Raw genomic sequence first — 14301 nt, forward strand, 5'->3', positions numbered from 1 at the left:
GGGGGGGACAGGTTACATTGATCCAGCCTGCTGAAGACACCTGGAGACCATGACCAAGAAAAGAATTGCTGTGATTGGGGGAGGTGCGAGCGGGCTCTCCTCTATCAAGTGCTGCCTGGAAGAAGGCCTGGAGCCAATCTGCTTTGAAAGGAGCGATGACATCGGAGGGCTCTGGAGGTTCCAGGTCAGTCTTCTGGCTCATTAATACCTAGAACCCTGCGGCTAAGGGCCCGGCAGGAGTGTCAGTTTGCAACCTCAGGAGCTCCCCAGGTGTAATCTGAAAACTTGAGGGCGGAGGAAGACCCCAAAAAAGAGGCAGGTCACTCCAGGTTGGTAGGTGGCAGGTTTAAATACGCGGAGCGTGGGTGGCTCAGTTGGTTAAGCGTCCAACTTGGCTCAGGTCATGATCTCATGATTTGTGGGGTTGAGCTCCCCATCTGGCTCTGTGCTGACAGCTAGGAACCTGGAGCCGGCTTCTGATTCTGTGTCTCCCTCTCTCTCTCTACCCCTCCCCTGCTTGCGCTCTGTTTCTCTTCTCTCTCAAAAATAAAATAAACCTTAGAAAATTTTTAAATAAGCTGGAGAACTTAAATATGAGGCTTGTCTTGGGCAAGAGCAATACACATAAATCTCTAGATCTCCCACCCACCACTTGTTAAAAATTCAAATAGAGGCAAGGGGCACGTGGGTGGCTCAGTCTGTTAAGCATCTAACTTTGGTTCAGGTCATGATCTCACAGTTCGTGACTTCGAGCCCAGTGGCAGGCTCTGTGCTGACAGCTGAGAGCCTGGAGCCTGCTTCTGATTCTGTGCCTCCCTCTCTCTTGTGCCCCTTCCCCACTCACACTCTGTCTCTCTCACTCTCTAAAAAATATATAAACATTTTAAAAAATGGGGTTCCCTCAGTACCGGGCACGTGATCTCAAAACCACATCACTAGGAAGGCAAGCAGAATGCACATTCCAATAAGTCTCGGAGGGTCCAGTTCTTGGGTCAGCCTGTGGTCACATCCTCTCCATGACCTCCTCCCAGCATGCCACTTTTCCTGACCATCTTTTACAATGTCGCACATCCCCCTCCTTTATAGTGTCCCGCGAGCAGTCAGCAAGGGGTCTGAGTATCAAGAAGGTAGCGCATTTGGTGTCTGTTTGCACTGGGGGCAGACACCACAGTAGCAATGTAGGCACATGCAAAAGAAGACACAGATTAAGATAATGAGGGGTGCGTGGGTGGCTCATTTGGTTGTGTCTGGCGTAAGCTCAGGTCATGATCTCACAGTTCATGGGTTTGAGCCCTGCAGTGGGCTCTGTGCTGACAGCTCAGAGCCTGGAAGCCGACTTCAGATTCTGTGTCTCCCTCTCTCTCTGATCCTCCCCTGCTCGTGCTGTCACTCTCTGTCTCTCAAAAATAAATAAAAAACATTTAAAAAAATTTTTTAAAGATAATGCTTCTCAAAACAACTTTTTCCATCCAAGAACACAATGATTCCAACCACTGATTTATTCAGTTCCTTAGTTGGGAGTTGGATCATTCAGAGATTCCCTTGGGCTCTCATGACTTAGTAAAGGTGATACAGTAGCAGACTCATCAGGTATGAACATTCAGCAGTCTGTTCAGATAATGGCACAGGTGCCTCCTTTTGAGGCAAAAATAATGCCCAAAGCTATTCTATTTTGGAAGACAGCTTTTCTTACTAGACATATTTCAGTGTTCGGTAAGGAGAAGTTTTGTTGGTTCTCATCTGTTGGTGAATTTAGTAAGGGCATCGATATGTGCTATAACATCTACCAAACCAGCCTAGGAAACAGCAGCCACAGCCAAATAATCCATGTCAGTGAAAAAGACAGCGTGCTCATCTTGAGGAGAGGGAAATTGGCAACTATTGTTACCATGGTGGAGGGAGGGGATTCTCCCCTGTGCCGAGGGAAAACTCAGGATGTGGTGGTCCAACCACCCAGGTGGGATCCATGGCCAAAGATTTGTGCCACACAACCACTGAGCCCCTTTTGGGGCTGCCCAGTAAATACCTAGGTGGTGTGACCAGTCATGCCAAACCAGTCACTTTCCCTTAATATGACAGGATGATTACACACTTCCAGGGATTTCCACCTCATATTCCTGTTACAGCTGGGTTGGTTCTGTTTAGAATGACTTTTCTTTTCCCAGTAAAGGGGTGCCTGGGTGTTCAAATCTCCATAAACTCATCCCAGATCTGGCTCAATGGTGGTATTTCTAGGACCCATCCAGTCAGTAGTTTCATCGACAGAAAAAGAAGGCCCACGCCCAGTGTTGCTCATCATGTGTGCCACAGGCCAGGCTTCTAGGTTAGTACTGATAACATCAGAGGAATCAAGAGTGCTAGTCCTAGCGTGTCCTTTCTTAATGTGCTGCCTTAGGGCCTTTCCGTCCTTCCCGTGGAGGGGCGATACCTACCATGGCAATCCTGGGGAACTACACAGGGGCAGCTGCCCACATGCCCATCAGCTGGATTGACTTCTTTGTTGGACATAGGGGTGGGCCCACTGTAGAAAGGTGTTTCCGTCAGGTGCCCATCCTGTAACTGGGCACCAAAGGAGAGGCAGAGTCTAAGGTCAAACAGATATTTAGTAGCAACTTGTATGGGGAGGTGTTTCCTGCTACAAGAACGCAAAGGTCTGATCTTTAGATGTTAGTGTGGCTGCAGTTTTAGGACTCTAACTGGGTCATGTATGCCATCCATGTTGGCCAGGGGAGGCGGCACTGTCAAGTGGGAGATGGACTGGGGCTGGGTTATGCCAGAGCAGGGCCCCCTCTCTTAACGGTACAGTCCATTGCAGGGATAGTATGTTTCAACAACACATTAAGCTTATAGCAGGACAATGGGATCCGAGAGGAGACTGACTAGTTCCTCCTCACCCAGGAGTGCAAAGTAACCCACCCATCTCAGCAGAACTTCCCATCACAAATTCCAGTAGATAATGCTTTTCCCAGGCATGATGGGGTTTGGTGTTTTCAGCAGCATAGCATGCTGATCCTTGGTAAGAGCTGGGGCAACAGGCCTTACTGGTTGATCATGCAAATGTGTCGAGGCCTAGGACTTGGCCGAGGTGGTTTCACCTGTTAGCAATGTCATCTGCTCCTTTAATATTCCATTTTTCCTTTCTACCAACCCTGCTGCTTGGGAGCAGGAACCTTCATTTACTGTCATGACTTTAAAAAAAAATGTTTATTTATTTTTGACAGGGGGTGGAGAGAGAGAGGGAGAGAGAATCCCAAGCAGGGTCCATGCTGTCAGCACAGAGCCGGATGTGAGGCTCCATCTCACAGACCATGAGATCATGACCTGAGCCGAAATCAAGAGTCAGATGCTTAACTGACTGAGCCACCCAGGCACCCCTCACTGTCATGTCTTTGTCCAGTCTTGCACATCATGACTTTTAGAATGGGAACCCCTATCACATCATTGATGAGGGTATCCATACATGATACTCAGTGTCTATAATCTGAAGGGACAGAGGCAATATAATCACTTTGCCAGTCCTTTGGTATTTGCCTTTGGCGTTGTTTAGAACACACAAGACATGAGTCACTGTAGTTCAAGGGCAATACGGGGTAGGGTATCAGCTTCCTGATTGCCAGGGGATGTCAGTGCTTTATAAGCAGGGATGTAGAAAATAGTGAGTTACCTCAAGCTCTTGTAGGTACACCCAAATGTCTTCCTACATACCCTGATTCCCACAAGGCCTTATTCATGATCATCCACCTCTTGGCTTCCCGATGTCCAAGCCATGGGGTTCATCCCTTTAAAACAGCCCAACTGTCAGTGCACAGGGTTAACAAATGATTAACAGCCAGAACTTATGAGTGATTGATCACCAGCCAAGCTATTCTGATTTCAGCCCACTGGCTGCTGTACTTTGTTCTTTGTTCCTGTTTCCCATCCAGGTGGTGTCATTGTCAGGCTGAGTAGTGACTGCAGTCCTCACAGACGGACTGCCTGCACTAGACCCATCTGTATACCAGGTGTCAGCCAAAATTTCCCCACTACCTCTCCACAGGCTGCAGGGACACATCAGGCATAGGGGCAGGGGCATTTGGAGGGCCTATTCCTCCACAGGTCCTAGCTGCACCCGCATTTCTGGTGGGCTGGTGGACAGCGTGCTCTGCTGTTGCATATAGGCATGCCACATAATCACAGCGGGAGTTTGAGCTGTGGCAGAGGTGGCTCAGAGGGACGTATTCTCAACCCGTCTCTTGATATGCGGGGATGTTCTTACCACAATGCGCTGTTCCTTAGTGAGAGGCTTAACCTGAAGGGGACCTTTGTACGCTGATAGGAGCTGTTGCTCTATGGTGGGTTGTCTGGATTTTGCCTTCTTCCAGAGCTGAGACCAAATTCCTAGGAGTTCTTCCCCCTTCTCTTGTTTCTGCCAGTGCCCAGCTCGTTTATTCTGGATTCACAGACCCATCTAATTCAAATGGCAATCTTGCTTGAGCAATGCTCAGAACTAACCTGCTTTCTAGTATTTTGGCCTTTCAAAGGCTGCTTACTGCTCTGATCCCCATTTGGGGGGATCTTACTGTTCTTTACCAGGTGACACAAGGTAAGGGGTCACTGTATCAGCTGGGGAGTAAAAGTCCTCCAGAGCCCCCAAATCCCTACAAAGGCTGACATCTCACTCACATTCTTAGGGATTGGAAAGGCTTGCACCTATCGGGGACCACAGAAGTCTTATCTGACCAGGCATCTCCCCAAAACTTCACAGTGATGCCTTGATATTATATTATCCACGTAATGGGCTCATTTTAGTGATATGGAGAAAGAGAACAGAGCAGGTCTCAGGCTACCATCCCATGACCTATGGTAGGGCTGTGCAGGTAACCTCGGAGAAGCACTTGGAAGGCCCATTGTTGCCTCTCCTATGTAACTGCAAATTGGTCATGTGACTCGGTGGTCAGGGGTATACTGAAATAAGGCATTTGCTAAGTCCAGCACAGCACAGTACGTTCCTAGGACTCTGGCCAAGGTATCTAAGATGGTGGCAACATTGGGCATACCTGCCTGGCTCCGGAGGCATACCACTGTTCAATTCTAGGTAGTGTGCCATCAATCATCTGTGAGCCATCTGATTCTTTCTGGAAATGTTGGGGTGTTGAAAGCACTGTAGTCCCCAAGTACAGTTTTGGATTGCTTCCCAGACTTCTGTATGCCCCATGGGCAATTTATATTGCTTGACTGTTTTGGTCTGCAGGGATTAACAGGCTTACTGGTTCCCACTTGACTTTTCCCCTCAGCACCTGTTTGATTTACCCAGAGGTGGAATTCGTCAGTGGAGATTCGCCTGAGGATAAAAGGCATGAGGAGCCTCTGATTGCCTAAGTCTAGCCTGTTAATTAGCCAGTGATCATATCCTCTTGATGATCTCCTCTAATAATAAGATTTCTTATCTTTCATTAAAAAAGAAAAAAGGAAATGTAAAGTGGTTAGAAAATTTAGGGAGATTCTCCTGGTCTGCATTAAGAAGTGGTTTTGGAATACCTGCTTACAGCTCCTTCTGGGATCCCCTTTTCAGCTGCTGACAGCTCAGAGACTGGAGCCAGTTTTGGATTCTGTGTCTCCCTTTCTCTCCCCTGCTTGCTTGCTCTCTCTCTCTCTCTCAAAACTAAACACTAAAAAATAATAACGATAAATAAACCCTTGAGTAGCAAAATGTCTTGATTGGCTACTTAGAAAGCTTGTGGGGGATGGCTGGGTGGTTCATTCAATTCAGCATCCGGCTGATTTTGGCTCAGGTTCTGATCTCATTGATTGTGTGTTTGAGCCCCATGTCGGGCTCTGCGCTTGATAGCACAGAGCTGCTTGGGATTTTCTGTCTCCCTCTCTCTCTGCCCCCACCCTGCTCATAAGCACATGCTCGCTCACTCTCTCTCTTTCTCTCTCACTCAAAATAAATTAAACAAAGAATGCTTGTGGAAATAGAGACCTTCATTCTCATACATTCCACAGTTATACCGTTGTGGATCCTGAGGTATTATAAATATCCATTAATTTTGAATTAAACATCTTTTACATGCCAATGCTGTTTTTCCAAGAGTTTGCTCTGAGATCTGCTTCTCTACCACCCCCTTGCTTGTTATTTAGAGCCCTGCTCTCCCCCACCTCCCTAACCTTTCTGTAATTCATTGGGGATGCTCCCAAGTACTTTGGAAGTCCACGATTTTTGCCAGAGACCCAGTAAGACACTGAGGACTTGAGCTGCCATTTTCTTTTTCTTGTGACAGGTCTCAGAGACTCAGAATACATATTTTTCTTCTCAGACACCACCATTTACACTCTCCTATCTCTTTTCCTCTGTCTCCTTTCTACCTGCAAAACACGAGTAGGATTCACTCTCCACTTGCCTCCTTCTTGTTTATGCTGAAGACTTTTCAGGAGTAGTTACTTATAGGTTTTGAAGACATTCATTTCAGTCATTTCTTGGTCTCCTCAGTAACATTAGATCAGATTGATGGTGGAAAGTAGGTGCTAATGTGAGATGTATCTTTTTGACTTTTTACACTTTAATATTACTTTAGGAGTGAAAATGCTTTAAAATGATAAACCCTTATGAATGCTGAGGATTTAAATCATATTTAATGCTGGAAGATACTTTTTTAAGATTCTTCAGTCAATCTGAATTGTCTAAATCCTTAAAGCATACCAAAGCAGGGCTCAAACTTTAATGTGCACATGAATCACTGGAGATTTTGCCAAAATACAATCTGATTCATTAATCTGGAGTGCTGCCAAATTTCTGCATTTCTTTTTTAAATTTTTTCTTCCAAGATTTTATTTAGATTCAAGTTACTCAACATATAGTGTAGTACTGGTTCCAGGGGTAGAATTTAGTGAGCATCACTTACATGTAACACCCAGTGCTCATCACAAGTGCCCTTCTTAATACCCATCACCCATTTAGCCCATCCCCCTACCCACCTCCTCTCCAGTGTCATGGACTCAGAGTCTAGAGTTCTTTCTTGTCTAGCAAGAAAGCAGCATGTAGGATTCAAATGCAAGAGATAACTAATGTTCGAGAGAAGACAAGAGCCCCGAATAAGGGTCCTTGCTCCATATTTATTAGGATCAGAAGGCTTACAAACGTGATGGGCGTGCACAAAGAGACAATGAATCTGTGAACATTAACTCATGGGTGTGAGGGAAAGGGGGTTCTGAAGACATATGGTGTTAGGAGTTCAGGTCAATATAAAACAAAATCCTGGTGCCGGGGCAGATGGTTATTAACTGCAGACATGAGGCTCCCTGTTTATCTTAGCCCACCAGGGAGAGAAGACAGATAAAGCATGCTACCTCAAGGTCAACAAGGCACCTTTCTTAGATCCCCTCTGGGCAGTGGCTCTACTTACCTGTTTACCTAATTTGGTCCTTCCTTCCTGTGAAAGCAGCTTTGGCTACAGTACAAAATTGGGAGGCAGTTTTTCTGTCCTGAATACCTAATCTTGCTTACCTGATACACCTTTGTACTGGGGCCTTTACCTAATCTTTTTTACCCAAACTTGGGTGTGAGCATCCTATGGCTTTCTAATTCTTTAAGCCTTGTTCACCCATCAGTGCAGGCTCAGGGAATTTCTAAGCTTATTCCCCACACTCCAGCTACCCTGACTTTGTTCTCTGTAGTTAAGAATCTCTTATGGTTTGCTTCCCTCTCTGTTTTTATTTCTTATTTCATTTTTCTTTCCCTTCCCCTATGTTCATCATTTTGTTTCTTAAATTCCACATATGAGTGAAATCATATGATATTTGTCTTTCTGTGACTCATTTTGCTTAGCATAATACACTCTAGCTCCATCTGTGTCATTGCAAACAGCAAGATTTCATTCTTTTTGATGGCTGAGTAATATTCCATTGTACATATATACCACATCTTTATCAATTTATCAGTCAATGGACATTTGGGCTCTTTCTGTAATTTGGCTATCTGTGATACTGCTGCTATAAACATTGGGGTGCATGTGCTCCTTCAAAGATTCTGTATATCTGATAAACCCCTGGGTTATGTCAGTGCTACCATCTGAGAACTACATTTCCAGCTGTGGAGGGGCACCTGGCTGGCTCAGTTGGTTGAGCACGTGACTCTTGATCTCAGGGTTGTACATTTGAGACCCATGTTGGATATAGAGATTAGTTAAAAATAAAATCTTAAAAAACAGAATATATGTAATATAAAGAAAGATATCATTGAGTACAGTATAATGTAAAATGTGGCATATTTGATATATGTTAATTTAAAATATAAAAACTTTTTTAAATGTTTATTTTTAATTTTTTAATGTTTATTTTTGAGGGGGGGAGGGGTAGAGAGAGAGTAAGACAGAGAATCCCATGCAGGCTCCATGCTGTCAGTACAAAGCCAGACATGGGGCTCAAATCCACAAACTATGATCATGACTGGAACAGAGTTATTCAAGTAACTGAGCCACCCAGGTGCCCCTATTTATTTTGAGAGAGAGCACAAGCAGGAAAGGGCAGAGAGAGAGGGAAAGAGAGAATCCCAAGTAGGCTCCATGCTGTTAGTGCAGAGCTGTATGCAGGGCTCAATCCCATGAACTGTGAGACCATGACTCTAGCCAAAATCAAGAGTAAGGTGCTTACCTGACTGAGCTACCCAGGTAGCCCTCCCCTTATATAAGTAGCTTTTAAAAAAAATTCTTAGGGGGACCCGGGAGGATTATTGGTTATTTTATAGAATGTCCCTCACCTGGGATTTGTGTGATGTTTTTATCATGGTTATTCCGAGGCTATGCATTTGGGGGAAGAAGACCATGGAGGTAAAGTGCCATTTGCATCATATCATATCAGTAGTATGTGCTATCAGTATGACTTACCACCGTGGATGTTAACCTTGATGACCTGGGGTTTGTCAGGTTTTGCCACTGTAAAGCCCCTCGTCTTTTTTGGTCCCTTGCCATACTACACTCTTTCCCATACTATACTCTTTGAAAGAAAGTCACTATGCACACACAGTACACACTTAAGGACAAAGTTGGCTTTTCTAGGCCTTTTGACTTTCAATATAAACTTTAGGATCAAGTTGTCAATGTCTACAAAATAGCTTGCTGGGATGTTGGTTGGAGTTGCACTGAACCTACAGATCATGTTAAGACCTGATATCTTAATAATGTTGAGTCCTTCAATCTATAAGCACAGAAGATCTTTCTATTTATTTAGATTTTTTATTGTTTTCATCTGTGTTTTATAGTTTCTGCACATAAGAAGTCCTGTATATATACATCCTGCACATACTTTATTAGATTTATGCCTAAGTATTTAATTTTGTGGGTCTAATTGTAAATGGTATTTTTTAATGTAAATTTAAATCTAATCTTTCATTTCTGGTATATAGGAGAGTAATTAGCTTTGTATATTAACCTTGTATTCTCCAACCTTGCTATACTTGCTTACTAGTTCTAGTTTGTTGTGGGTTTTTTTTTTTCTGCTTTTTTAATTCTTTGGGAATTTCTACATAAACAGTGATGTCACCTATGGATAAAAATAGTTTTACTTCTTCATCCCAATCTGTACAATTTTATTTCCTTTCCTTTTTTTTTTAAACTTTAATGCATTTTGTTTATTAAGTTTTAATTTAAATTCCGGTGAGTTAACATACAGTCTGATTTTACTTTCAGGTGTACAACATAGTGATTCAACACTTCCGTAAAACACCCGTTGCCCATCACGAGGAGCCTTAACCCCCATTACTTGTTTAACCCATCCCCTTACCCACCTTTCCTCTGGTAACCACCAGTTTGTTCTCTGTAGTTAAAATCTGTTTCTTGGTTCCCCTCTCTTTTTTTTCCCCTTTGCTTGTTTGTCTTGTTTCTTAAATTCCACATGAGTTAAATCATACGGTATTTGTCTTTCCCTTCTTTCATTATGTCATTATGACTCAGCATAATAATCCCTAACTCCATCCACATTGTTGCAAATGACAACATTTCATTCTTTTTATGGTTGAGTATTATTCGAGTGTGTGTGTGTGTGTGTGTGTGTGTGTCTGTGTGTGTGTACACACACACATACATACCATGCCTTCTTTATTCATTCAGCAGTCTATGGACACTTGGGCTATTTCCATAGTTTGGCTCTTGTAGATAATGTTGCTATAAACACTGGGGTGCATGTATCCCTTTGAATTAGTATTTTTGTATTCTTTGGGTAAGCACCCAGCAGTGCAATTGCTGTATCATAGGGTAGTTCTATTTTTAACTTTATTGGAACTTCAATACTATTTCCCCCAAATAGCTAAAGCAATCTTGAAAAAGAAAAGCAAAAATGGAGGCACAATTCCACACTGCAAGGTATATTGCAAAGCCATGGTGATCCAAATAGTACGGTACTGCCACAAAAACAGACAATAGAATAAAACAGAAAAACCAGAAAGGAACACACAATTATATGGTCAATGAATCTCTGACAAAGCAGGAAATATCCAACAGGAAAAAGTCTCTTCAAAAAATGGTGCTGGGAAAACTGGGCAGCAACGTGAAAACAAATTAAAATGGACCACTTTCTTATATCACACATAAAAATAAATTTAAAATGGATTAAAGACCTAAATGTAAGACATGAAATCATAAAAATCCTAGAGGAGAGCATCGGCAGTAACCTCTTTGACATCAGCCATAGCAACTTCTTTCTAGATATGTCTTCTGAGGCAAGGGAAACAAAAGCAAAAATAAACTATGGGGACCTCATCAAAATAAAAACTTCTGCACAGCAAAGGATACAATCAAGAAAATAAAAGCAACTTTCAGAATGGGAAAAGATATTTGCAGATGACATACCTGATAAAGGGTTAGTATCCAAAATATATAAAAAACTTATAAAACTACATCCAAAAAACAACCCAATTTTAAAATGGGCAGAAGACATGAATAGACATTTTACAAGGAAGGCATACAGATAGCCAACAGACACATGAAAAGATGCCTAACATCACTTATCCTCAGGGAAATACAAATCAAAACTACATGAGATATCACCTCACACTTGTCAGATGGCTAAAATCAACAACACAAGAAACAACAGGTGTTGGTGAAGATATGGAGAAAGGGGAAACCTTCTTGCACTGTTGGTGGGAATGCAATCTGGCACAGCCACAATTTCCTTTTCCTCTCTTATTGCACCAGCTAAGATTTCTAGCATAGTGTTGAATAGGAATGTTGAGAGAGGACATCTTTGCCCTGCTCCCAATTATAGGGGGAAATTGTCCATTTTCTCACTATTAAGTTATGATGTTAGCTGTAGGCATTTTGTAAGTTGTTTTAATCAAATTAAAGAAATTTTCTCTATTCTTAGCTTGCTGAAGGTTTTTTTTTAAAGTCATGTGTGGCTGGTGTATAAACATTTCTCAAAAACAGAAGAAAAAATACTACCTCCTTAGTAAATCAACTTGTTTTTCCTATTTTCAGGCTTTACTGACTTAAAAATAAATGAAATATACTCAGAGAGAACTATTCAACAGGACAGAAGTTATAAAATGTATAATTATATAAACATGGGCAAACATAGGTATCCAATTGTTCCATGAATACATAGTTTTATGTATTTGGTGGTGAGAATGTAAATTTAATTTTTTAATATTTTTTTACTAAAAATTACATCATAGGCCATTTTCAATATTCCTACATAGATTTGAAAATTATAGTTTAGGGGCACCTGGGTGGCTCAGTTGGTTAAGTGTTTGACTTCAACTCAGGTCATGATCCCACAGCTCATGGGTTCGAGCCCCGCATCAGGCTCTGTGCTGCCAGCCTAGAGCCTAGTGCCTGCTTGAGATTCCATCTTTCTCTGCCCCTCCCCTCCTCATGCTCTTTCTCTCGCTCAAATATGAATAAATGTTAAAAATTAATTTAAAAAAAGAAAATTATACTTTAGGTGTCTCCACATTCATTTTCTGCTATGGTCTCTTCACTCACATGTATTTTGGGTTTTTTTTACATTTATTTATTTTTGAGAGACAGAGAGAGACAGAGTGTGAGCGGGGGAGGGGCAGAGAGAGAAGGAGACACAGAATCTAAAGCAGGCTCCAGGCTCTAAGCTGTCAATACTGTCAGCGGGGCTCAAACCCACAAACTGTGAGGTAATGACCTGAGCCGAAGTTGGATGCTCAACCGACTGAGCCACCCAGGCGCCCCTTCACTCATATGTTTAGAACTTCAGCTGGGATAAGTGGAATTTCTGAGAGCTAGCTACACATCAAACATTCTCTTCATGTGGCTGAGTTGGGCTTACTCACAGAAGGGTGGCTTAAGGTAGTTGGACTTCTTACAGAACTGCTGACTCCCATCAGATCAAGGTTTCTAAGAGACAGGGGGCAAAAGCTGAAAGACTCCTTAGGACCATCTTGGAAGCTATTGGGTATCATTCCAACTTCATGCTGTTGGTCAAAGGCAAGTCATAAAGACCACTCAGATTCAAGGGGAAGAGACTATGCAAGGGCACAAATACTGGGCGATGTGGATGGGTGTATGTGTCTGTATAACTTTTTTTCATTGAGATTTCTTTCAGAAAACTTTTTCAAATGTTTAGTGATTGTTTATAAACCATAAAGTTAATTTTCAAGTTGCTACAAATACTTGTTATTTACTGTAGGAAAATCCTGAGGAAGGACGAGCTAGTATTTACAAATCAGTGATCATCAACACGTCTAAGGAGATGATGTGCTTCAGTGACTATCCTATCCCAGATCATTATCCTAACTTCATGCACAACTCCCGGGTTCTGGAGTATTTCAGGATGTATGCCAAAGAATTTGATCTTCTAAAATACATTCGATTGAAGGTAGGGAATTTTGTGAGTGTCTTTGTGTTTAAAGTTGTTTGTAAAACAAATGAATAATGTGGTTTCAGTTATAGTGCTTACAAGTGAAGACTGGCTTACTATGTCCATATATCTATCCTATCCAGACAAAGACTCTATTCTTATGTCTTCTCTGTGCCTATCCATAGAAAGGTCTTTTTTCTATATATTTTGGGCTGCAGATCTGGGATATTATCTGCCAGAATGTTTCCATTCCTTCATTTTATACTATTTGATTGCAATAAAACAAATGAGGGGAAATGTTTTCCCAGCTAGAGAGGGGAACTGACAGATACAGGAACTTAAAACCTTCTCAGTCCACCACAACTTATCTGCTACTACTGAGCCTATTATACTTTTTGAAGTACTTGCCAATGCATTAGTTTTATGTCATCACAACAACCCAGTGAAGCAGTTATTGGGAACTTATTGAAGAAGCCAAGAAGTTAACTCTGGTGTAGAAGAAAGAACACTGAAATCGGGGAACAAAAACTTGAGTTCTAGTCTTTGCTCTACCACTAATCAACTTGTGACCACAGGCAAGCAAGTTCCTCAACTTTGATATCTCTTGTTTGTAAAAATGTTCTTGTTTGGAAAACAAGATGATTGTACTAGAGCACTCCAATGGTTCCTTACTGTGGAAGACTGCTTCCATGATTTTTCTATCATCTTTAACCATAGCCATAAAAATCAAACCAAAACAACAACAACAAAACAGGTATTTCTGACACCTGGCAAAAAGCCTAAATCTTCTACTTTTCCTCCCCCTGTGATGAGAACTATTTGGATCTACTCTCTTAACAACATTCAAATATGCCACACAGCCGTGTCATCTGTAGCTATCACATTGTACCTTATATCCACAGTATTTATTTAGAACTGGAATTTTGTCCCTCCTGACCACCTTCATCCAATTCCCCACCCTCACCTCCCTTCTACCTTCTAATTATTCTGCTATATCACGGCTTTTTCTGGATAACAATGATAATAAAGTGGTAATATCCAGTGACAACTTCCAAAGTGAGTCAGTTACAGCTCCGTGGACTTCCCTTGACTTGTTTAAACACGTTGAACAGGTTTGTTACAATATTAATAAGTGGAGATACAAAGACCAAAAAAAAAAAAAAGAAAGAAAAAAAGAAAAGAAAAAAGAAATCAGTGATTTCATAGTTTAGTTAAGGGAGATAAGAAGATGAAGAAAAAAATTTTTTATAAATATAACTAATAAAAGTAAAGAGTTAAAGGGTAATAAATGACATAAAGATTTGTATATTATTAGTGCCAAGGAAGGGTGCTTAATGCATTTAGGGCATAAATTAATAGGCACCAGCAAAGTTTTCTTGGAGGTGAATATGCAAGCAAAATGTGTAAAAGTGAATACGAATTTGCCAAATGAAGAAGGAATAAAAGGATAAAAGGATCACCCACACAAGGGCACCACCCCATGTAAAAGCAAGAACATTA

At 41.8% G+C, this 14301-nt stretch overlaps 1 protein-coding gene across 1 annotated transcript in view; it reads left to right on the top strand.

Moving 5' to 3' along the window:
* Positions 1-11: 11 nt before the first annotated feature.
* The window catches only part of FMO5 (flavin containing dimethylaniline monoxygenase 5), a 30548-nt gene continuing 16258 nt past the window's right edge, over positions 12-14301 (top strand). Inside the window, exons 1-2 of the mRNA XM_029947526.1 lie at positions 12-184; positions 12631-12819. Of these exons, the coding sequence (XP_029803386.1) occupies positions 50-184; positions 12631-12819 (324 nt within the window). The 5' untranslated portion in view covers positions 12-49. The remainder of the gene's footprint in view (positions 185-12630; positions 12820-14301) is intronic.

This window comes from Suricata suricatta, chromosome 8, assembly GCF_006229205.1.
Source record: "Suricata suricatta isolate VVHF042 chromosome 8, meerkat_22Aug2017_6uvM2_HiC, whole genome shotgun sequence".
Classification (NCBI taxonomy): Eukaryota; Metazoa; Chordata; class Mammalia; order Carnivora; family Herpestidae; genus Suricata; species Suricata suricatta.